Genomic DNA, 22,994 nt, shown 5'->3' with positions numbered 1-22,994 from the left:
CCTTCCCAACTGACAACAGAAACTCTTTGCCTGTTTTGCCTTGAGTTTAAGATTAAAGTAGGTGACACAATGTGGTTAATAATCATATAGAAAAGGAGATTAAGTTCAAAATCAAAAACAGCTCTGCTGGGTTTTCCCATCTTCCAGGAAAAACTATACTAATGTTTACTTGATTGAGATGGTGGTGATAGTCCATTTGTTTTAAGCTTTTGGAATCATTAAGTGATTCCTTAGTGTTCCTATCGTCATTACGTTTATATAGGATATAAACTTAATATATTCTGGGAAACTATAGCTTGTATATTTTGTTGTGGTTTTGAACCCAAGACTCTGCTCCTGAAGCTGACCTTGAACCAAACATGCAAGAGATCTTCTTGCCTCATCCTCCCCAGAGCTGAGACTACAGGCATGCATGACCGACTGCAGGCATGCATGCCTACCTCCCAATTGCCCTACTGACTGCTTTATGTTCTTCCTTCTGGAAAGTCATTTAAGTCACTCACCCTCAAACAGAAACTCTCCTGTGGGAGAAGCAGGCAGCAAAACAAACTATGTATTAAAGAAATTCTGCACACCAAAGGAAACCTCAACTATTTAGACAAAGTGCATTCGGAAAAAAAATATGATTAACTATACGTAAAAGCACCTCAAAAACATTTTCTATCATAAAAAGATAAATATATATATATTTAAAAATTTTTTTTGAAATGCATAATTTAATGTCCCTGACTCTAATATACAGTCCCCTTGCACCTATTTTCTCAAAAGCCCGGACAGGGCTGGGGAGACCTGGTCTGCAGGTAGAAGATGGGAAACAAGGGACATAAATGGTTGCCTCTTCTGAGAGCTCTCAAGTCACAGGCCCAGGGACATGAAAGTCATGACTCTGGAGTCTGATTCTCCTTTGATCTACCCAGAGGGGTTGAGGAGGCAAACCTAATTTTATAACTATAAGAAGTTAATTATGTCTTGTTTCACTGTCTTGTCTTTTTTTATTTTTTAATACTTTTATTATCTAAAACTCTCCTGGTTTTCTTGCATCTTAGGGGGAAAATAATTCTCTCTGTGGATTTTCACCAACCACACAAGGGAAAGCTCCCTTCATTTATGGACGTTAGCTTTAATTTTTCAACAACAGGGAATAGGTGGAAAGTGGCTGAGTAGACATAGAAGAATAAACTTGCTTTGTGTAGTCAGAAGGAGCCATGAAGACCTAGATGACATGTGAGGTGAACACCCCCAGACAGCTACGCAAGCCTAAGGATCCTGTGGCTATGGAAAAAACTGGCCTGCCTTGAGAATGAAGCTGAAATTTTAAAACAAAACCTTATAATCATACACCCATTGGCACTAAAGGGGAAAGAGAATGCTAAGCCAGTACAGGAGAGGCAGGAGGTTTGAAAAAAAAAGGAAACAAAATAAAACCACATTATTCATATTATATTCTTTGCTATAACTCTTCCTAAAATGAAGCAGTTTCCAAGTGACTTGGCTAGCCTCAGAATATACTGTAATCTTCTATCCAGACAAAGTGGAGGTTATTAGTGAAGTTACACATTAAATGAAAATTGCACTTATTACATTCAAAAGCTAAGACAATCACTACAACACCGACGCTACATTTTTAAATTTTCAACATGAAAATTAATTCCTTTTTATTAATAGGCTCACATGTAATTTTAAGGGTATAAATGTGTCTGAGAGAATTATTTAATATCATGTTAGAATGATTAACCACTTCTTATTAGCACACTTTCCATCTGCAAATACACCCACTTCACATTACTTCCTTGAAATCATTTTCTTAGGAAAAAAGAATACACACGTCTAGCAGGATGAATGTGAACTACCTTTGAGTTGAAGCTTGAGCCTCCCTATGGCATCCTTCTCAACAATCTAAGACCAGCATGCTTAGCAAGATCATGCACTCCAGGAAGGATCCTGACAGCCCTGATACAAAAACTTCCCTCCCTGCCTAAGAAACAGTAACAGATATTTAGGGTAACTGGCATTAGCCTGCAGTAAGCCATTATGCTCTATTATTTTCAGAAAATATGGTTGCCTTATTATACATTCCTTGGTCTAAAATCTAGCTCCCAAGACCCCCCCCCCCCCCCGAACTAGCACACTGAGCAGCTACATCTCTCATCAGGTTCCTCATTCCTCACCCTTGACACACTGCATGCAGAAGTGACACACTGCATGCAGAAGTTACGCACATGCACTAAAGGAGAGAGACAGAGACCTCTGAAGGCATTTCCCTGCGCTGTTCCTATTTTCATCAACTATGTAAATACTAGCTGATAAAAACATACCAATAATGTAGCTGCATTATTGGCCTGGAGACATTTTAGTTTACTATACTTTTTGGTGCTGAAACTGGAGATATTTTCAAAGACAGATAAATGTTCTAATCAGTTCAGTAAACAGACTGCCATTCTTTCATTCTGAAATTCTCAGGTAACCTTATTTTCTACTCACTTCACATCCATTTTATATTTAATTCCCTCTGCTAATTTTTTAGCTTAAATGTTTGCTGTGGTATTTTTGCAGAGTCAGGTAAAATTTGTGTTACTTTTGATTGACAGCCAAAATGATGGTGGTGTGGAATCTGTCATATTTTACATTCTTTTCCGTTTTTTGAAGTTACTTTATTCTGAGAGCCATACTCAAGAACTACATACTGTTAAGGCACTGGGAGTCAGGCTATGCTAAACCAAAAGGAGATGTTATCAGAGCTTGATTTGATGAGTGGGGCACAATACTGACCAAGTTTGTGGGGAAGGGGAAGCTACTAGAAATCTGAACCTATATTCTTGGAACTACGGCAGAATTCTCACAGATTACTGGGCTGTGAAGCAACAGTTCACGGCAGGAGATAGGTCTGCCATTGTTCCAAGAGAAGGGCCACCCTTCCCATCACACAGAGCCCCTACTTCATTCAGTATTAGACTAAAATATCCACTTTTCTCCTCAACCCAAGGCTTCCAGACCACAACTGTGAAAATGCCCGATTCCATTCATGTTTTGACAAGCACCCGGCAGCTCCCTCCATTTCTGTTTCGCTCTATCCATCAGAAAAGGCACATTTAACACCGTAAGAGCCCGAGCCTGTTTAAGTGGTAGCAAACACCTTGAAATGCAACGCTTCCATAAAAAGTTTAAATGTCAGTCTTACCTCTGGTGGTTTGAATGGCCCTTGTTCTGAAACAAATGTAAAAATTGGCATGGTCAGTGCAGTCGTTGGGTTTGGTGAGCAGCCTTAGCCTGTCCTCCGCAGAGTGGCCAAACACTACCGCTTTGTTTTCTTAACTGATACCTGTAATACATTTCCAGGGTCCCTCGGGCTGGGCTAGTAATTGTTTTGCAACCCGGGTTCTCTTACCTTATTGGCTTGTCAGGAGAGTGACTCATACTTCTAAATGACTTGTGGCTTACGCTTAACTTTTTCAACTGTTTATTAAGCAACGTCAATCTGGCCTCATAAAACTCCTTTAAAACAAGGACTTGCACTAAATATATATATACATATATATATATATACATATATATATATACATATATGTATGTATATATATGTATATATGCATGATCCTGAGTTGCAAGTCTTTCTTTCAACACATCTGATTTTAACCTCTAAACACACTGTTAAGTGGTATTGTGTGAACTAGTTCCTGCAACCGCAAACTTAGCACAGCATAGCATTCCACATGAGAAAATTTCCATTAGCTGGTAATCATACTTTTTATTTTAGATAGACTATACTTTGGCTTACAGATAGAAATTTTTTTTAAAAAAAACACCTCAGTCAGAATTCAGTTCCAACACTGTTTCATTTTTACTTCAGATATTTATGAACAGACACAGTATCTTCTTTTTTTTCCCTATAGTTTGGTTCCTAAAACTAATTCACACTTGCAGAGTCTTGAGACCTTCAGATGAGTAACCTGGTTGAGCGGCCAAAGGACAGCAGAATACGTATGAGCACACACTGCAGATGGAAAACTGATGAGTGCCTTTCTACTTCCTTTCCCCACATCTAGCAGCATCTAAACACGTTAGAACGTCTCCAGACAGAGTAAAAATCCCTCACCACTGAGAGTCCATGCCTGCACTATTCCCATCCAAAATAATCTCTAAGAAAGGACCTGAGGGGGAGAAAAACAGATGCAACCAAAGAAGACAAGCAAAGGCAGGCCTAGATAGGAGCAGTGTGGGATAGTTCCTTAAAAGGCTGGGAGAAACCACAGGGCCAGAGTTCACAGAGACAGCTCCCACCAGGACACCTGCCCTACTGGAGCGGTCTGCTTACACAAGAACACTGCCTGGGGCAAGGAACAGGAGGTCCCTTTGTGGGCTTTCACTTTTTTCTTTTTTTTTTTTTTTTCCATTTTAAAGGACAACTCCAGATTAATGGCAATGGAAGCTCCATGAGCAGAAAGTCACCTTCTAGAGGAGAAAAGCTCAGTCTGCCCCCCTTTGTCAATTTCAAACCCCATCACCCTAGCTTCACAGATGACTGACTGCCTCCTCTGAAGGTATCTTTGGCAGGCCTGAAATCAGCCTTTATAAAGGAGTATTCCTGGACAGAAAGGCTAGCTCACTTCTATTTCTCCCCTATAGAAACACGCTTCAGGAGACAGAATATTTAAGACCTAAGAGAGCCAACTGGGAAGGGAGGCTGTGAGAGTTATATTTTAGCCAGACTCAGAATGTTGGTTAATTGAACTTGGGTGCTTTGTTTTCTGGTGCTTTGTTTGGTTTGGTATGGTTTGGTTTTACCCATGTTTTTACAGTGTGTGTGTGTGTGTGTGTGTGTGTGTGTGTGTGTGTGTGTGTGTGTGTGTGTGTGTGTGTTGCCCATAGTGGTGGTATATCCATGTGGTGGTATATCCATGTGGATAAACTTACCTGTGTGTGGTAAAAAAACAGAGTTTGATACCTGACGTCTTCCTTCATTGCTTCTCCACTCTACTCTTGGATCCAGGGCCTCTCACTGAACCTAGAGCTTGCCACTGCAGATAGGCAGGCTGACTAGCTAGCAAGCTCCCAGGATCCACTCGTCTCCATCTCTCTGTGCTGGGGTTACGGTGGTACTCCACCACATTTGGCCTTGATGTGGGTTCAGAGCTGTTCTAAACTCAGATGGTCATACCTGCCCAGCAAGCTTTTGACCCGCTGAACCATCTCCCCAGCCCCTAAGCTTGTCTCCTTAGAAGTACACCTGGAGTCCCCACTTCACTGGTGTACCCAGAAAATCCTGTATGTTCCAGGATGCCCTAAACTACCACCTTCTTCCACTGGTTAGATGAACAGCCAAAAGTACCAATCATAAACCACAGGAATAGAGCCTAAGCTTCCCATTATAAGTAAAACTCGGGCACTGCCCAGAGATCCGGACATGGAGGCTTCTCACATCTTTCACATTTGGAGTTCATTGCTTAATATGCACCTTAATTTTAATTTCAAAACATCCCTCTTTTCTGTTTCTTTGCATGGGAGTGTTTTGATCCTTGTGAAGCAGGTCTTTTACAACCTTTTTCAAATGTATTATTTGTTGAGTAAAACTGACACCTGCCCTGTGGCAGTGTTCATCACTCAGCTTCAGGAGGGCTCTTTGGGTGCTGCTTGGGCAAAGGAAGCAATGGGATTAAAGTTTCTACCTTACTATGGGCACAACTGCACCTCTTCCTCATGTGAGGAACAGAAGGCCCTCCTTCCCAAGCCCTTCCCCTCTCATGATGTAGGGCTGGCTACAAACAAGACAGTCATTTCTTGGCCTGAGTGTTAGCAACCACAGAACTCGGGAAAGCATAAAGGTCTGGGGTGGCTCAGATCAGACTAATACCAGAGAAAAACAACTAAGACTAGGCTGACTCAGTCTACTCAATGTGCTCTCCCTCCTTCATTTCCTCCTCTTCTCACCATCTCCTGCTTGCTTGCTTGCTCACTTGCTTGCTTGCTTGCTTGCTTTAGGGTAATGTCAAGATAATCAGTTTTCCTCACCACTCTGAGCTGAGGCACTAAGAATCACTTTATACAAAGCTTCTCAGTGTAAACCAGCTAAGAAAACAGGAAGGGATTCAGAGCTGGATGAGTTCTCCAGCTCCAAGGTAACAGCAGTGACACAGTGCTGACCCTTCTCCTTCGATGTCTACGCCCCATCCTCATGGCCACTAGGGACGTGGGCTCCTTACTTCCATAGACTCTTCACAGAGTAGCCAGTACTCTGAACTGGCTCTTTTTGATAAAACACAAATATACATTCTTAAAATCTGAGTTCTTATGTGGTCATACCGTATAGTAATTTTCTGTTTTATAATCTATTCTTAGCCAGGATCCTTTGCCCATACTTTTTTTTTTTTTTTGACAGTTACAATAACATTAAACTGGACTGACTCCTTTATAGACATAATCTTAGGTCACATAAACATTACTTCAACAGATCATTAACTTATAGTAATGCAATGGTAACATGAGAGACAAAGCCAACCACTGTACTAGTTCAGGTATATTTCAAAATGAAAGTTCTTCCTGTTGGAAAAACGGATCAACTTCCCCAAGAAGGGTTCTATGGGAAAGCTGAGCTCATTGTGAAGCCTTCAGTCTTATTCTTTACTATCTCTTGGTATGAATCCAAATCTATTGTGGCAGGAGGTTGTATTGGTAGAAAATTCTGTGTGTGGATGGGACAGCAATTATGTCTTGGATAATAAGGGCTGGTTATCTTCAAGTACTGGCTGAAGTCTGACCTAGAAGGATGGTTGAGAGATGAAGAAAAATCTCTTTTTCTTTTTACCTCTTTTACTTTCTCGTGGGAACTTTCTCAGGATAGTTATGCAATTCTTCAAGTTTCTAAAAGTTTTTAATCCCCAACTTGTCCTTATCCTGCAGCCTACTTCTCAGGCTCCTATTGATCAAACTATAAAATGTTCTTACCCTTTCAGGAACCTTTCTAGATGGTGACTTACAGACCCTCAAGGGGTATAAGCCTTGCATTCTTTTATCGTGTCTCAACTGGTTTAATATAATTCTAAGAAGTGGTTGTAACTACGGTGCTTGGAGCCTTTGCTGAATTCCATCTCCAAAGCCAGCAGAGCTCAGTGGGCATATTTGGGGATGATAAATGATTTTCGCTGAAGTTTTGGATTCACATTCCGTAATATGCTTGTTTAAATACCAAATTCAGTCCTGCTATGTTTGTTTTTTCCAATAGAGGTGGCTCTCAATTCATACCTTATTACACAATTTGTTTTGTCTTTTATCTGAAGTTCTATTTAAGACTAAACAAACTAATGCCCAGTAAGATTGGTTGTCATAAGAAGGGCCACAAAAAAGCAATTACCGGTTTTATAATGGAAGATACCTAGCCTTCATGGCTAACATGCTATTGCTATGAAACATACGACAGGATTGAACAACGTTAGGAAGATGGTACGTGAATGCTATACTCACTGCTCTGATCTACAATGGTGTTTTGGGAAAGAACAGAAAGCCACAAGCTATATATAATTCATGGGGGGAAAGCTTTGATTTCAACTTGAATTTAATCACACAACAGTTTCCAATTCTTTATTTTTAACAATTATTAATATATCACTAAGCTGACCCCAACTGTCAAGTGAAAAGTAAAATAACTATTCTTGCATATAAAATTGTCTTGATGAATAAAAAAAAATGACTCATTTATACAAAAGGTTTAAACTCCCTTACACAGAAGCAAAGTCACCTCTTGGTAATGAAATCAGAGATCAAGGCTCAGTTTATGTTCAATTAACAAGATAAAAATGTCTGATGGTAGAAGGCTGAACTAACGTTTTACTCTACAAGTTACACCTCATCTTAAAATATGCAATGCTATTTATAAAAGAGCCTGTTTCAGATGCCAATTTGTGGTATAGGCTCTAGGTAACAATATCCCAGGTTTAAGTTTTTGTATACCAAGGCAAATTCCTTTCTATTAGAGCTGGCTATGACAGCAGCAGGAGCAGCAGCTGACCTAGATAAAGGAGCAATTAAACAGATAAGCAAATGGGGACCTGCTTCAGTTAAATATTAGAGCAGCTGAGGCTTGAATTCTTTCTGAAGGAAAAGATACATTAAACCAAAGTTGTCTGCTCCAGTGATACTTGCATCCAATGCTACTCTCTTTATTTAATCTGGAAGATGAAAAAAAAAAACTGTATGCTATATTGATCACTATCAGGGTAGGAAGGGGACCAAAGGGGCTTAGTCATATGTTACTAACAAGCAAGATCATAAATGAAGTTTGCAGTCTGGGATTAGACCTTCCCCCATGGTGTACTGTGAGAAGGAAACACCACCCTAGAATTGCATCAGCTTTGCAGTAACTTGCTACGAGTCTCATATAATGGCGCTTATACCTATTCATTACTATCATTGGAAAGTTTGGCACAGACTTCAGAGCCTGTGTGAGTGGTGATCATCAAAGCTTCAATAGTGAACACGCAGGAGTCAAGTCGAGTTCAACAAAAGATGTAGAGCAGAAGTTCCTTCCTAGCCTTTATTTATGTCCATGCAAATCCCGAGGCATTAAGGTGCAAACTAACTAGCCAACCTTCAAATTTCTTTTCAAGTTGCATATTTTGTCTTATTAAAAAGAAATACATGCATATTTTTCTCATACTTCAGATATACTTAAGGTAATAATCTGTCATGGTCATGTATTAATGTGAATAGATTGCTTCATTCAAAAATACACTGTATCTTTTGCCAAGTAATTATTATTTCCAGGGTGAATGAAGACTCAATAGATTTGAAGAATAACAGAGCGTGAAATATAAAAGGTTTTTAAACCAAGAGAAGACAACATCTAAACAATAAGGCTAACTTCCACAACTGAAAGTGTATGAGATCTTTTAAAGCCTGGTGGTTAATGTTTAGCCATATATTGTATTGTTGGAACTGTGTTTATACTGAAATAGTTCTATTGTGGGGAAAGTGATAGCCTGATTTTAAGTGTCCTACCCTTGGACTTGGTATAAAGGATGGATTCAAAAGATAAGAAACATATTCCCCACATTTCCCTTCACTTCTACACCAAGGCAGATATAACCTATGAGAGAAAGTATGAGGGGTAAAGACAACAATGCTCCCTGGAGTGGAGCCCCAGCTTCCACAACAATCCAGCTTCTCATGTAATTGAGCTGGGGCCATGTATGTGCTTTTCACCAATGGCAGTGATGAAAAAAATGTTTGTTTCCAGGACATGTGTGTAAAAAGCTGCCACCCTGTCATGCTGGTAGGCACAGATGGAACTGCATGGCCATAAGCTTGGTGGGGGACCTGCTCTGTAGGACCTATGAATTCCCAGTAAACAGTGTGTGTTCACTTAATTAAACTTTAAAGCTACTAGAGACTGTGGGGGGGCGGGTAGGGGTATCACCTATCACAGTACAGCCTAACGTTGGAAAACTAAATGAGTCCTACCCTCTAAGCTAATTAAAGAATTGAATTCACATGACCATCTGGTGATCAAGGTGATGTTAATGATTGGCAAGGAAGTGGGATAGGACCTAAGAAAAGGAAGGGCTGACTTGGGATTGCTAAGGAGAAAAGAGGGAATATTCCATCTAGAGGTAGCAATAAGAGCCAAATAAGAATTCTAACAATGGAACTGGCTGGATCAGGAAGTAGATTTATAGGAAAGAAGCTTCTTTTTAAGCACCAGGTGCTGTGTGAGCTGGTTCATTTTCTTGTCTCTCACTAACCTACCCCAGGTGCACTGCCTGGTAATCAATGATTGGGGCATAAGTCTTTCCTTGCATAACTACTCAGAAAGGAATGTAAAAGGTCTACTTAGTTTATTTCATTCTTAAAGTATAAGCCAGTGAGTCACAGAATGAGGATTTATTTTTATTATTTTATATGTCTACCATCTTATCAAGCTCTTACCTCCACAAGCATGGAACCCAAACATGCATAAACTTCCACACTGTTTCTAGATCTAAGATGATAATGATCTTCAGGGCCCAGGAACCTGACTCATTCATCTGTCTATCACTCTTGTGGGCTATCCAGCCACATATCCACACACCAAGTCTTCCCTGAGGTCAAAATATCAACTGCATATGGTTGAGCCTAATTAGAGAGATCAGCCAGATGGCAATTATAATAAATGTGATAAATGCTATGATAAAGTTAATTATAAGATGCCAGGAAAACACAGACAACCGGTAGACTAAGAAAGGCCAGGTGTGCAGAGTTCCAGAAAGTCTTCCAAGTGGGGTAATATTTGCACTGAGTCTTCAAACTGAACAGAATGAGGAAGGGAAGACTGAAAGAGAAACAAAGAAGATACATGAGAAAAGTAGTTGAAGAACTATGAATAGACAGAAATTCAATGTCAGCTGGGAAAGTTAAGGGATGGTCAAAAGGGGGCAGATAATGACCCAGAACTATGTGTTATAGCTGTTGGGGGGAAAGCTTGGACAGTATTCTGTAGGAAATGGAAAGAACAGAAGTAAGTGAGTAATATAATAACAATGGATTTTGAAAGACCCGTTCAGAAAGTCTATAGAAGGAAAAAGATGAAAAGCAGAACGAAAAATAGAAACAATGAGATTTCCATTTAAATCAATACTATAGCAGTAGGTGTGGTGGTAATTGTGTTCCCCAAAATATTGTGCACCCTAATAAACTTATCTGGGGTCAGAGACAGAACAGCCACTGGATACAAAGGCTAGAAAATGGTGGCACTCACACCTTTAATCCTAGCACTCCAGAGGTAGAAATCCCTCTGGATTTCTGTGAGTTCAAGGCCACATTGGAAACAGGCAGGCATGGTGACACACGCCTTTAATCCCAGAAAGCAAGCCTTTAATCCCAGGGAGTGGTGGTAGAAAGCAGAAAGGTATATAAGGTGTGAGGACCAGAAACTAGAAGATTTGGCTGGTTAAGAGTTCAGGCTTCTAGCAGCACAGTTCAGCTGAGAACCATTGGGATGAGGACACAGAGGCTTCCAGTCTGAGGAAACAAGACCAGCTGAGAAGTTGGCCAGGTGAGGTTAGCTGTATCTTGTTCTGTCTCTCTGATCTTCCAGTGTTCACACCAATACTTGGCCTCAGGTTTGATTTTATTAATAAGAACTTTTAAGATTCCTGCTACAAGTAGGTTCTAAGCAAGATAGGAAAAGAATAGGTGGGTAAAGAGCTTACACCTGGGTTTGGGTAAGTATGTGGATAAAAAGTTAAGAAAGCATGTATTGGGATAGGGAAAATGGCTTTGGACTCAGTACTGGAGGTTACTTGAAGGCAACTGGCAGATGACATGTCAGCTGAAGATGAAGGTGTTAAATCCAGATTTCAGAAAACATGTTATATGTAGATGGAGCCAACACTAATCTTCATTAGATATGGGTTGCAACTTAAGTGAGAGAAATAAGTCCGATCTTCAAAGGTTGCCTGTGGGATAATGGGGTGTGAAAGAGTATTAAGGAGACTGGCTAACAGTTTCCAATGAGAAAAAGTGAGAGAGGCAAGGCCTGTGGTGAGATGGCCAGAGGGTGCAAGGATGTGGCAATGACAGCACAGTAGGGATTCTCTAGCCTTCATTTAGACCCTGGTCGACTCTATCATGCTGTACACCTGTGCTTCTTTACCTCTACCTTTACTTCTTTCTGTGTGTATGGCCAATTCAAATGAAAACATCATGTTCTCCTTCCACAACTGTCCAAGGTTTATTACAATGTCACCATCCATATTCATCACAGCGCCCTGATCTACAAACATGCTCCTGACTCACACTAACCAGCCAGAATCTCCCTGTCTCTTGAGAATATAGTTAGACTAGGTTAAGCTTTGGAACTTGAAACCCTTATAAAGTAAGAATGAGTCTCAAACCATGATTTGTGTTGCATGGGAAATGATTACATAAGCATTTAACTTTGCCTTAAATCAACACTAGTAACTTGTTTTCAATTTGCCTGTTGGGGTCATTTTCCTCAAAGTCAAGTTCTCTAAGCAGTACACTCCACTCCATACAAATTTCCCACTCAAGTAAACCATGTCTCTACCCCCAAACGCACCTTGTGTTTCCTCCTCCCTGCCCTGAGCTTGTGTCGCCCCAGATACTGCAGAAGTTAGGTTAAATGAATTGCCAAATGTGCAATTTCCAAACAGTGAAATCTCAATGCAAAACACGGCATTCAGGGATTCTCAGCAGGCCAGAGGAGAGAACATGAGAGTAGCTTCCCCATAACCCCAACATAACGTCTATTCTACCGCACTCCCAGCAGATCTTCCAGTTCAGATACTCTATCCACAGTGGTTGCATACACTAGTCCAGGGATGGGTGAGTTTGAGAACAGAGTGTAATGTCTTCCAGTGTTTAGAGGGCACCTGCTGAGGGACAGGGGAGAAAAGTACTGAGGCAGTGATCACAGAGAGCCCCTTCACCCTGAAGATGAGGCCTCTAAATTACAAAGCCTGGTCTGAAGGAAATGAGAAGCCTGGTAATCAGGTTCTTAACATGTCATACTCCTAGTGAACTATGAGAATTCAGTGCCACTCACTCACCCCTTCAAAATCTGAAGCAGGAAAGGACATAAAAAAAGAGGAGAAAGTCGTGGATGTGGAAAGTGGGGGAGACTGTAGGTCAATATGGGGATTCAGAGCAGTGACAGAGACTCAAGAGCCCAAGGGCGTGTGCTCATGTAATGTGGTCAGGGTTTCAAAAAACAATCCTTTCTCTGCTTTATGGTAAATTACGAAAACAGAATTTAAAAGAATGCTGCTACCTTTTAATGGATGATATCTCTGTATCTCACTATCTGGAGCCTACCAGACACTATCATTCTTAATCTTCAGTTGCCTTATTTTCAACTCTTTACAAGCCTGTTTTCTTACATGGGGAGGACAGGTGTAGCCACTAAGAACATCTGGCCCTCATCCAGTAATTCAGGACATTCAAATCTGAAACTACAGGACTTTTGCAAGCATGTTAGCCTATCATAAGCAAACAGAATGTTCACTGAAGAGTAAGATGTGTAAGGGTGAAACAATAAAACTAGGTTTTGCCGTATCAGGCTGGTGGTTGAAGAATAACAGTCATAATGTATAGTGTTACTGTTTATTTCACCATTTTGTAAACTGCTCTGACCTTCAGACTGATGAAAATGGTAACCTTATGTGCTTCACTTTACCTCCTTCAGTAAGTAGCAGAAGCCCTCTGAGCTTACTGGCCATGGGAAGGGCTATTCTAAAAACTAAATACTTTCTGTAGGATATGGCAGTACTCAACACAGTGGAGGTATTCAGTCAATGTCAAGATCTTTGCTAGCATGATTGTCCTTGCATGGCACAGAGAATGGCACAGGGGGCCCTCTGAAGTTGTCTATTGAAGGAGCAGAGGGACAGGGCTGTGCTGTGATCTCAGCCCTCGAATAGGTTTCACCTTTTCTACAACTGTTCATTTTCTGAACTCAGCTCTGAAATAAGATATTTTCTGTTACACTCTTCTTCACATTATCCAAAATAATTCAATGTCCACCTTCTCCTCTGGGAAAATCAAAGGTTGACATGGCTACCTTTTGAACTCAAGCTGTTAAAGATCCTTTCTTGTGTTCAAAAACTCTTCCTGATTTTGAAAGGTCTTATTGATAAAACACAGGGGAACTCAGGGGAAAAGGACAAAGAGAAAGAAGAAGAAAGAGAAAGAATAAAGAGGCCAGAAAAGAAAGAGAAGGGAGAGAGCCCAAGAGGAGCAGAGAGCGGCAAAGGCTATTGAATGCATAATTTGCAACGAGCTCATACAACAAGCATAGAGTGCTATTTTTAAAAATCAAGCAGAAAATGTTTACATAAATCCAAAGGATATATGCTTTGTTTAATGTGGAAAATGATAATGTATTCACTTCATGAATTCTTGAATTAGTCTGTGTAATGTTTGCTTCTGGAACCAATAACGAATCTGATATAAATATTTAAAAGAGAAAAAGTTTAAGAGCTCAAGATAGAAGAATATCTTCTTTTTTCTTTTGTTTTCATTACTGTTTGTATTGGCAGTATTCAAATAATTTGGTGATATATTTTGGGACTGAGGTAAATGAAAGGAGTGCCATGAAACCATCCAAGCGTATCCTGAAGTCAAGTCATGTAGAAAAGTCACACAGATCTTAAACAATTTTCTAATTGTACTTATTAATGATGTATTCAAAAAGACATGTTCCAATAAACACATATTAAGAGTAAATTGGGCCTTAATTGTATTTAGTAAGTTTTATGTCCTCATTAAAAACAAAATCCCAACAATAAACATGACTTACCAACAGAATTAACTCTGCCACAATTGTCTACTCTTCCCAAACATTCTTTGTGTGCTTTTGCTCCACACTTAAAACATAAATAGCCTTGATAAAATGTTCCCCTGCAAGGTAAAAGTGGAGAATGCGTATTAAAATGTGTAAGCTGTGCTTTGTAAAATCACTAGTCCAAGGACTAGGAAGAGGAGATCACGATGCTGTCCAAAGTATCATCAGATCTCTATCACTATGGGATTCTTGAGGAAACAGAACAGGTCCAAGGCCAGCAAGGACCTACTATGTCTCAAGTGGGAAAATAAGAACTCTACTTCCGGACACCTTTGTAGCTTGCTAAAAAGTCTTAAATACTTAGCAGTTCATTTAGACTGGAAAACAGGCCTGACAAGAAATCTTACCTCAGGAGCATCTGGCAGACTCTGCAGGACGTCACCCGAGTGAAGGTGTGCATCTTGAAGTCGTGGAAATTGGAGTCTGCATAGTCTGGCCTTATGTTAGATCTGTGGAAAGGGAAAAGTCACTTCCTAAACCAAGTTTCACAACAAAGTGGCAATCGAAGAGCAAAGTTCATCAAAACTGCATCAAGGAGAGATCCAATTCAAGCTACAAGGTGAGCCAGCCAGTGCGTACTGGCTCCCAAGCCCAAAGTCTGCTAGCACTAAAACCTGTGTTGAAGCCCAGTTGTGTGGAGACCTGTGACCCAGGAGATGACTGCAACCTGACATATCCCAGAACTGCAGGTCATAGAGGTCTCTGCAGCCTGCCACCTTGGTCAGCCTTCTGGAAACCAGAACCAGCTGGATATCCATGTTTGGGGACAGTTTCTTTGCATTGCCATGTCATAAAAATATAAGCCTGCTGGTGAGATGGGAGGTAAGGCAGAGTGCAGTGTCTCCAGAGCTCATCTCTAACAAAGCGCACCGAGTATGTGAGGGTCTTCAGAAGGGAATGAAGTCGTCCTCATAGAGAAGGTTGACCATCAATGCATCAATCTGGTCAGAAAAAATACTTCTTCCTTAACAATCTGCTTGCTTCACAGTCCAAATAAGCCTGGACAAAAATCACTTTGTGTTTGGAATCATACCTATGGTATATGCTCAGGCACTCAAAATGCTCATGTATACCTCAAAGAAACATTTCAGTGTACGTTTAGCAAATGCTGGAGATAGAGAAAACACTTGCCATTCATTGCTTGTTTAACTTTCACATTAGTCCTGACTATCTGGCATGAATAACAGCTATGGCTCACAAATAAGGAAGCACGCTTATCCTAAAGCATTGGCTTCCCCTAAAGTGATGGAAATGGCAAAGGAAGAGCTTCTACCAAGGTATGTGTTCTCAGCCACTAAAGCTACAGTGATAGAAGAAAATCAACAATATCTACATTTAAATTGCTAGGGCTTTGAGACTTAATGGGTGTGCTGGAAACAGTCGAATATAGACATTTCTAGAGAACTGTTTGCATTGTTTTTAATCTAGCCATAGCACAGAAAAATAAAATAAAATAAGCCTTAGATGGATATGAATTAGAGGTTCATCTAGAAAGATAATATCTTCTGAGACATTACACACAACTTGAGAGACTGTAAGATACGTTTGAGATTCTGATGAGCTAGGCTTTCCCCTTTTATAGAATATAGCATCTCTCAAGCTCACAGGGTCGCGGCGTAATGAAGCATAACACAGGCAGACAGTCAGGCATCAATCTCTGAGGTACCAGGAGAAGCCTTATGAAAAAACATTCACCAAGGCAATTGGAGTAGCAGGCAGTGATGCAGACGTGTCAGAGAGGTCAGCTTTCCCATCCATCTGCTGAATAGGAGCTGCTGAAAGGAAATCAAATCTGAGGGCCATCTGGGAGTTCTCTGCTACGTGCTTCTGGTGACCTCTCTTTTTAGGAAAATGGTCCGGTGCATGACGAAAAGCATGGTTATTTCCACTATGCTATTTTGTGTGTGTGTGTGTTGCTAATTAGAAATCACAGTGCCCTTCTTCATAGAAGGATCTAGAAACAAAACTCTCACACTGACTCCAGAAAGTCAGGCACCGAAAGCTGCAACAAAACCCATTTCCATAGCTGAAAAGGGCAGCTGTTCATTTTTCTAGAAGCATCAAAATAACTCAGTCATATATACATTGTCAAGTTTATTCTAAAGCAGTGCTTGTTCTAAATTGAAGGAAATAACATTTCCATTCCTGAGAATTTAAAAAACTCATCCACCTGTAGTTTCTAAATCAAACTAGGTTTCTATTGGGTAGAAAACTGTATATTTAGATCCACAAGCAGCTAAGAACTTAACTTTATCAGTCTTCATTGGACATGGGTGACACGCCTTTCCATCGGAATCAATCCAAGTTCTACACAGTAAACATGTATTTGTGTATGCACATATACATATAAGTACATATAAGATATACACAAGGTACACATAAGAACATACATGCATGTGTACCAGAGCTGTGTTTAAGTCATTTTTACTTAAAACTTTTACCAACTAGCTGAGAACAGGCTACCTTTTCAGAAGACAAAAAGCTGAAGGGAAAATTGCAAACACACCATGGGTGTTTTCTTGTTTTTTTTTTTTATCTTATGATTAGGGAAAAAAACTCTGAAAATATTGTTCACAGTAGTTGCCTTAAGGGAAATGAAATTTGAAGTAATAGAATATAATGATAGGGAGAAACTGTGACTTTTTCAAAACTAAAGCTGAATATTATTTTTTCAAAGTTTCAAATCAAACATTAAAGAATAAACGTTAACTCTATGACCCTGGAACTACTATAGAGGCACTATTGAATATAAAAGCACAGTTGAGGGTAGGAATCTGAAATTAGACCACCTGGGCTTAAATCCTCACTTGCAAATCAGAACAGAGTGACCTCAGGTGAGTTGGTAAGTATAAAACAGGAATACTAATAGAATCAACTCAAAAGCAAAGTAATGTATATAAAGTGCTTAAGACATTGCCTGAATCAGAGCTAGTATTCAGTGTGGGCTATCATTAATGAAGTGGGAATATCAAGTTCACCGGACAGTAGTAATGCTTCCTGAGTGGTAAAGTTTCACTGTTTGTCACAATGAAACTCTTGGAAGATTTTTCTTCTCCTAAGACTTCCTATTCAGGAGGCTGTTATTCAGTGATAGCCTTTGCACCACAAAGCCAAATATAATAATAATAATAATAATAATAATAATAATAATAATAATAACTATTATCATTTTTGTTATTATTATTTATTAATATTATTTGAGGCAAAGGTTCATGTAGCTCAAGTTGGCCTTGATTTTGCTATGAAGATGAAGATGATCTTCAATTTCTGATCTTCCACTTTTTAACTAGGTAACAGACATGTGCAACTATACCCATATATGTGGTACTAGGGATCAAACCTAGACTTCACCCACACTAGACAGGCAGCCTCCAAACTTAGCTACATCTTCAGCTTCGATAGAACTATTTAAGTACAGTAGGGAACAGAATTACTCAATAGAAGACGTGTATGCAAAAAAACCCAGAGGATTTAATTAAGTCAACCACATGGCCTGTAGCCTATGAGCTTGTAGAATCCAAACAAAGTGAATCACTGATGAGAAGAGTTGGAAGAGTACAATGGATCCAGAAAGGCCAGCAAAAAATCAGGATTGTGGGTTTGAAAGGATGCAAGAATGGTCAAAAAATGGCATTTAACCTACACCTCTAATGTACACAGCATATTGCCAAGCTCTCTATATGTCTTCCCACATTGGACTTCTTACAGGAAATCTGAGCAGACTCACCCACTCATTTCATGTTTAGTTACTGAGTAACTACCATAAAGGCTTGTTCTGAGGCTAAAAGAGAAGACGGATACTTCAGCCATGGCCTAGAAAGTGAAGAGGGGCAATGTACAGGAGCTAAGAGGCCAACAGAGGCAAGGGAAGAGATAAGATTTTGTATAAAAAAATTACATCACATTTAGTTGATCAAAAAGGACAAAAAGTCTTAGTGGCTATTCCATACAGAATTCCTTGTAGTGAGGCAAGAGAAGACATAGAAAAATCAAAGATGCTGTGGGTTCTCTGCAGAAGAGCATTGAGAAGGAACCAAGTTAGCTCAGTCATGTAGCTACACATAGAGACCTCAACAATAAAAAAAAAAAAATTAACTTTTGAGAATTTGGATGCAGTCTCACAGATTTCTGAGAAATATGCTCCCATTTTTTCACTTTACACTGGTCCCATTTTTATTAAAAGCAAAGGCAATTAAATGTGTGTTGAGTGAGGTGTGTTCATATTCTTGACCTCTTCACACTGGACATGCTCTTCTTCCTACCTAGCCCCAGCACAGATCCAAGCTGAGACATGCTTGCCTCCCACCAGCCCAGATACCTTCCCAGATCTTAATTCTCCCAACTGCTCCCTGGGTACCTTAAATGTAGCACATATAAAACCCATTTAGACACCTATATGACATGTCTGGGGCATCTAATTCATCTTCCAACCTAGAAATTTCAGAATCACACAATACGTTTCCCTCTCCTTCATACTGTGTTCCTTTTTTTCTTAATTTCTCCATTCCAGTTTCTCCTTCCCTAAAACAGTAACCAAAGTCTAAAGATGCATCCTTAAAATTACCCCCTCAGACATTCAACCTTTACACACACAAACACACACACACACACACACACACACACACACACACACACACACACAACTTTTTCTGCGTCAAATCCTGAGTAAGTAGGCATATTAAATGGAGGTGGTGGTGGTGGCGGCGGCAGCATTGGCAGTGGTGTGATGATAGGTACATAGGTATTAGTGGCCAGTTCCCAGTGGAAAGGGAGACTGCAATGCTTAATTGCAGGTATTTTGCCCTCTACAATGTGTTCCTTGGTACTCAATGGCAACTTAAAGAGACTCCTGAGGGGGCTGTCAATGGTGTAACTTTAAAAGACATCACCACACAACACTACAAGTTCATACTACTGCATGTCTCTATGTGACTGAGGACAAGGCAACTGATGTCCCCTTCCTAACCTGTCTCTTCTTTAGAGTCAACAAAAACTGAACCAGAAAAATCCACTGCTAGGTACTTACAAATGCTATAAGTTGGGGAATGTACTTACACTGTACCATTTTTGCATTTGTTTTCAAAAGTCTGCCCTTTGCCATAATACGAGATGCAAAAGAGAAACATAACAATTAACTGAATTTCAGTTAAATGTTATACTTTGTATTGATTTATCTAGACCTCTTCTTTGTGAAAAACTAATATCCTCTTGTATAAAGTCTATAATTTCACACACAAATATATTTTAAATAGTATAGTGATAAACATGGCCATTAAAAACAATTTTAGGGACTGTGGAGATAGTTCAGTGGGTAACAGCATTTGCTATCTAAGCATGAAGACCTGAATTCTGATCCCCAGACCCATGCACAAGCCCGTGCAGCCAAGAGCAGCTCTAATCCCAACACTGATGGAAATGAGGGGACAGGGATATTTGCTGGGGCTTGCTAGCCAGTGAGACTGACCAAACATTAAGAACTCCAGGTTCACTGAAAGACACTGACTCAAGGGAACAAAATAGAAAGTAATAGGGCAGGACCTCTCTGATGTCCTCCTCTGCTCATGCCTGTGTAAATGCGTGCAAACTAGATAGGTATTATAAATAGTAGTTATTACAAATAGTTCTACAATGTGATAAGGGATATCAAAAGAAAAAAAAGAAAGAAAGAAAGGAAGGAAGGAAGGAAGGAAGGAAGGAAGGAAGGAAAAAGGCAGGTGCAATGGTGTATGCCTGCAATCCTACCAGTTATGAAGCTGAGACAGGGTTATCATACACTGAAGGCCAGCCTGGCCTACATAGCAAATACCAAGCAAATCAGAGCTACATAGCTGGATCCTGTTTTCAAAAAGAAGGGAGAGGAAGGAAAAAGCATACTCAATATAAAAACATGCACATTGTACTTGTTATAAATTAAACAATGTTCCTGAACTCATTATATTTCTCAATCTTTTTTTTTCACAAGAGTTCAACAATGCAATATGGCAAGGCAGATATGAAGGAAAGATGTTTTTAAAATATGGAGAATACCCAAAATTCTCATTTAGAAATGGCATTATTGGGAATGACTAGGGAAACTCAAGAAAAGAAACTGAAGAGTAATGAAATGAAGAAAAGACAAAGATACCTCAAAATGGCTTGCGAAAAAAGCCACACGCAATGTCCAGAGCTCACCAGCTCAAAATGGAGTAAGATGCATGCGGTGCCTCCACGAAAACTCCCTTAGAATAACAGATTTAAGGGTAGAGTAGAGATGGTGAGTGCCCACTGCAAATCTTCTCTAAAACAAAATGGGCCATTATGAATATAAAGATGTTTTCTTACATGAGTAATAGTATCTTCCATCAAGGCGAAAGACAGATCAGGTACAGGTAATCCATAAAGGCCAAAGAAGAACTAGTGTTTCTAAGACAGAGACTGACATGCAAGACCTCTTATTCCCCACACAGCCCTAACTACACAACACATCACTGAGCCAGCTGGACCACTGATCAAGCTTGCTAAAATGTTTCTTATCCTCTTAGAACCACCAACTAAATAGTAAATTACATCAGAAGAGGGCCAGCAAGATGGCTCAGTGGGTAAAACATTTGTTGCACAAGCCTGACAACTTGAGTTAAGCCCCAGGAACCCATGGTAGAAGGAGAGCACTGACGGAGAGTGGTCCTCTATGTGTACACCATAATATGTGCATGAATGTGTACACACATATGCACATGCACCATAATGGTTTTAGATTTTAAAGATCACAAGAGTTGACCCAGCTGTCAAATCAGAAACACTTCTAAAATCTCCACTTACAAAAAAACATTCTTAACCTAAGGCTCAAAATGAGACTAACCATTTTGCATCTCAAATGTATATGCTTTTCTATAATACATACATACATATATACACATAAAACATTCAGAGTATCTTTAAATGTTGGTCATTCCTTTATCTAACTGAAAACTCAAAAATAAAATCTAAATATTTAAAAATGGCCTACTCTGTGGAACTGAAATTGAATCCCCTATGTCAGTAATAGAAATTACCAAAACCACATCCACATGATCTTTCAGTAAACAATGCTCAGTTCTTGCTTGTTTCTTTCACAATGTATTCCCTTAACAACATGGTAGACTAATTATGCTGCTGGTTATTTGCAAGGACAAAGAAAATGACAAAAAAAACAATCAGGTCCTTCAAAAAACAATTAAAACTAACAGAGTTCAGAAGGAACTTCTTCCTAAGGATCGATAAAAAGAAGGAAAGCAAAAAAGATGTATGAATCACTGCAAGTTTAATTTCTTATATTCCAAATCACGCAGTCTCTTCTCCAGGGAAATGAATAAAGATGTCCAAAATACCAATAAAAAGAAGATAATGTTTGGCTCTGAAAAATAGTATTTTCCTATCTATTATATATTGCATTCCTTCATTTTATTCAAAGCTGGTTTTGTAGTAATTTCAAATATACATCCATCACTATGTTTCAGTGACATTTCAAGGAAATTATTGAATTAAATGTAAACTCAGTTAAGTCTATAATAAATTTACAGTGGAAAATGTCAGATTATGGGTAATTTGGGATATATTTCTTATACACTTGAAATGACTTTTTTTTTCTCCATCCAACATGGTCTTTCTATTTTTACTTTCTTAATTACAAAATCAGATCTATTATTCCTGAGGTAAAAGGCCAACATTCAGGAGAGGGAGAAGGAACAGGGACCCCATTTGTTGGTATCCATTGTGTGACTCAAAATTGATGAGGACAAATAAAAAATGTACACATGTACATTTTGATAGGTTCTATTGATAAAAGGAAGGAAATCACTGTATGTTGGATGCTGATTCTGTTATTACTTTTGTCACCATAAATGCCAAATATTTAGTAGAAAAATTAGAGACCTTATCAAGGTAGAGAGGACATATCTACCACCTCAAAGATGAATAAATGGGAATAAAGCTTTCCTTGTATTAAGCATAGTAAAACTTCTCTTTGCTAAGAGTACAATTCATTGGTTCATAGGATAAACAAATGAATTGAAAATTTATTATGGGCTAGCCATTTTAGAACCCTGGGAACACAACGGCGGATTTATTTATCTGAGAACAATAATCATGGGTTTCTTTCTTAGCCAGGCTATTGTGCTTTATTTCAATTCTCCCAGTAAAATGCATTGTCTATTTGCATGTCAGTGAGTAGAAGAGAGGGAAGAAGACACACAGAGAGGTGTCTCGGAGTTCACGTTTAAACAAGATGCCTTGCCTTCTAGGTAAGGACTGGTTTCTAAGGATTCTGAAGGATTTTCATTCTCTGACTCAACACACCAGTTACAAAATTCAACAAGGGCAGGAAGCAGTCTTAACCACTGAACTATCTCTCCAGCCCCGAAAGATAACATGAATTTAAGCTATAGAAATTTTTAAATTATGACATATGAAATTGGCTATTAAATGTGTTTGAGAACAGGATCGATATTGTTACCAGGAAAGCCGTAAGGAAAAAAAGAAGGAAATGACAGGCTTTCTAATGCTTCCCTTTAAATGTCTAAAATAATTATGAGTGAAAAAAGATCTTTAATCAACATTTCATCCTCTACATACAAAGCCTTTTCCTGTTACTTTATTATTTTTAACTTACTTTTTAAAGGGTTTCACACATGAACATTGAATTTATATT

The 22,994-nt window shown here is 39.3% G+C and overlaps 1 protein-coding gene across 2 annotated transcripts in view; it reads right to left on the bottom strand.

Annotated features, from left to right (window-relative positions):
• The window catches only part of Vav3 (vav guanine nucleotide exchange factor 3), a 335,871-nt gene that overhangs the window by 105,063 nt on the left and 207,814 nt on the right, over positions 1-22,994 (bottom strand). For both annotated transcript variants that reach the window (XM_052730572.1, XM_052730573.1), the window contains exons 16-18: positions 14,677-14,778; positions 14,285-14,385; positions 3,179-3,204 (exon numbers count right to left, since the gene is read on the bottom strand). In XM_052730572.1, the coding sequence (XP_052586532.1) occupies positions 3,179-3,204; positions 14,285-14,385; positions 14,677-14,778 (229 nt within the window). The remainder of the gene's footprint in view (positions 1-3,178; positions 3,205-14,284; positions 14,386-14,676; positions 14,779-22,994) is intronic.

Source organism: Peromyscus californicus, unplaced genomic scaffold (genome assembly GCF_007827085.1).
Source record: "Peromyscus californicus insignis strain IS unplaced genomic scaffold, ASM782708v3 Scaffold_9__1_contigs__length_137607984, whole genome shotgun sequence".
NCBI lineage: Eukaryota > Metazoa > Chordata > Mammalia > Rodentia > Cricetidae > Peromyscus > Peromyscus californicus.
Note: the sequence above shows the minus strand (reverse complement) of the source record. Positions and strands in the feature narration are given on the sequence as shown.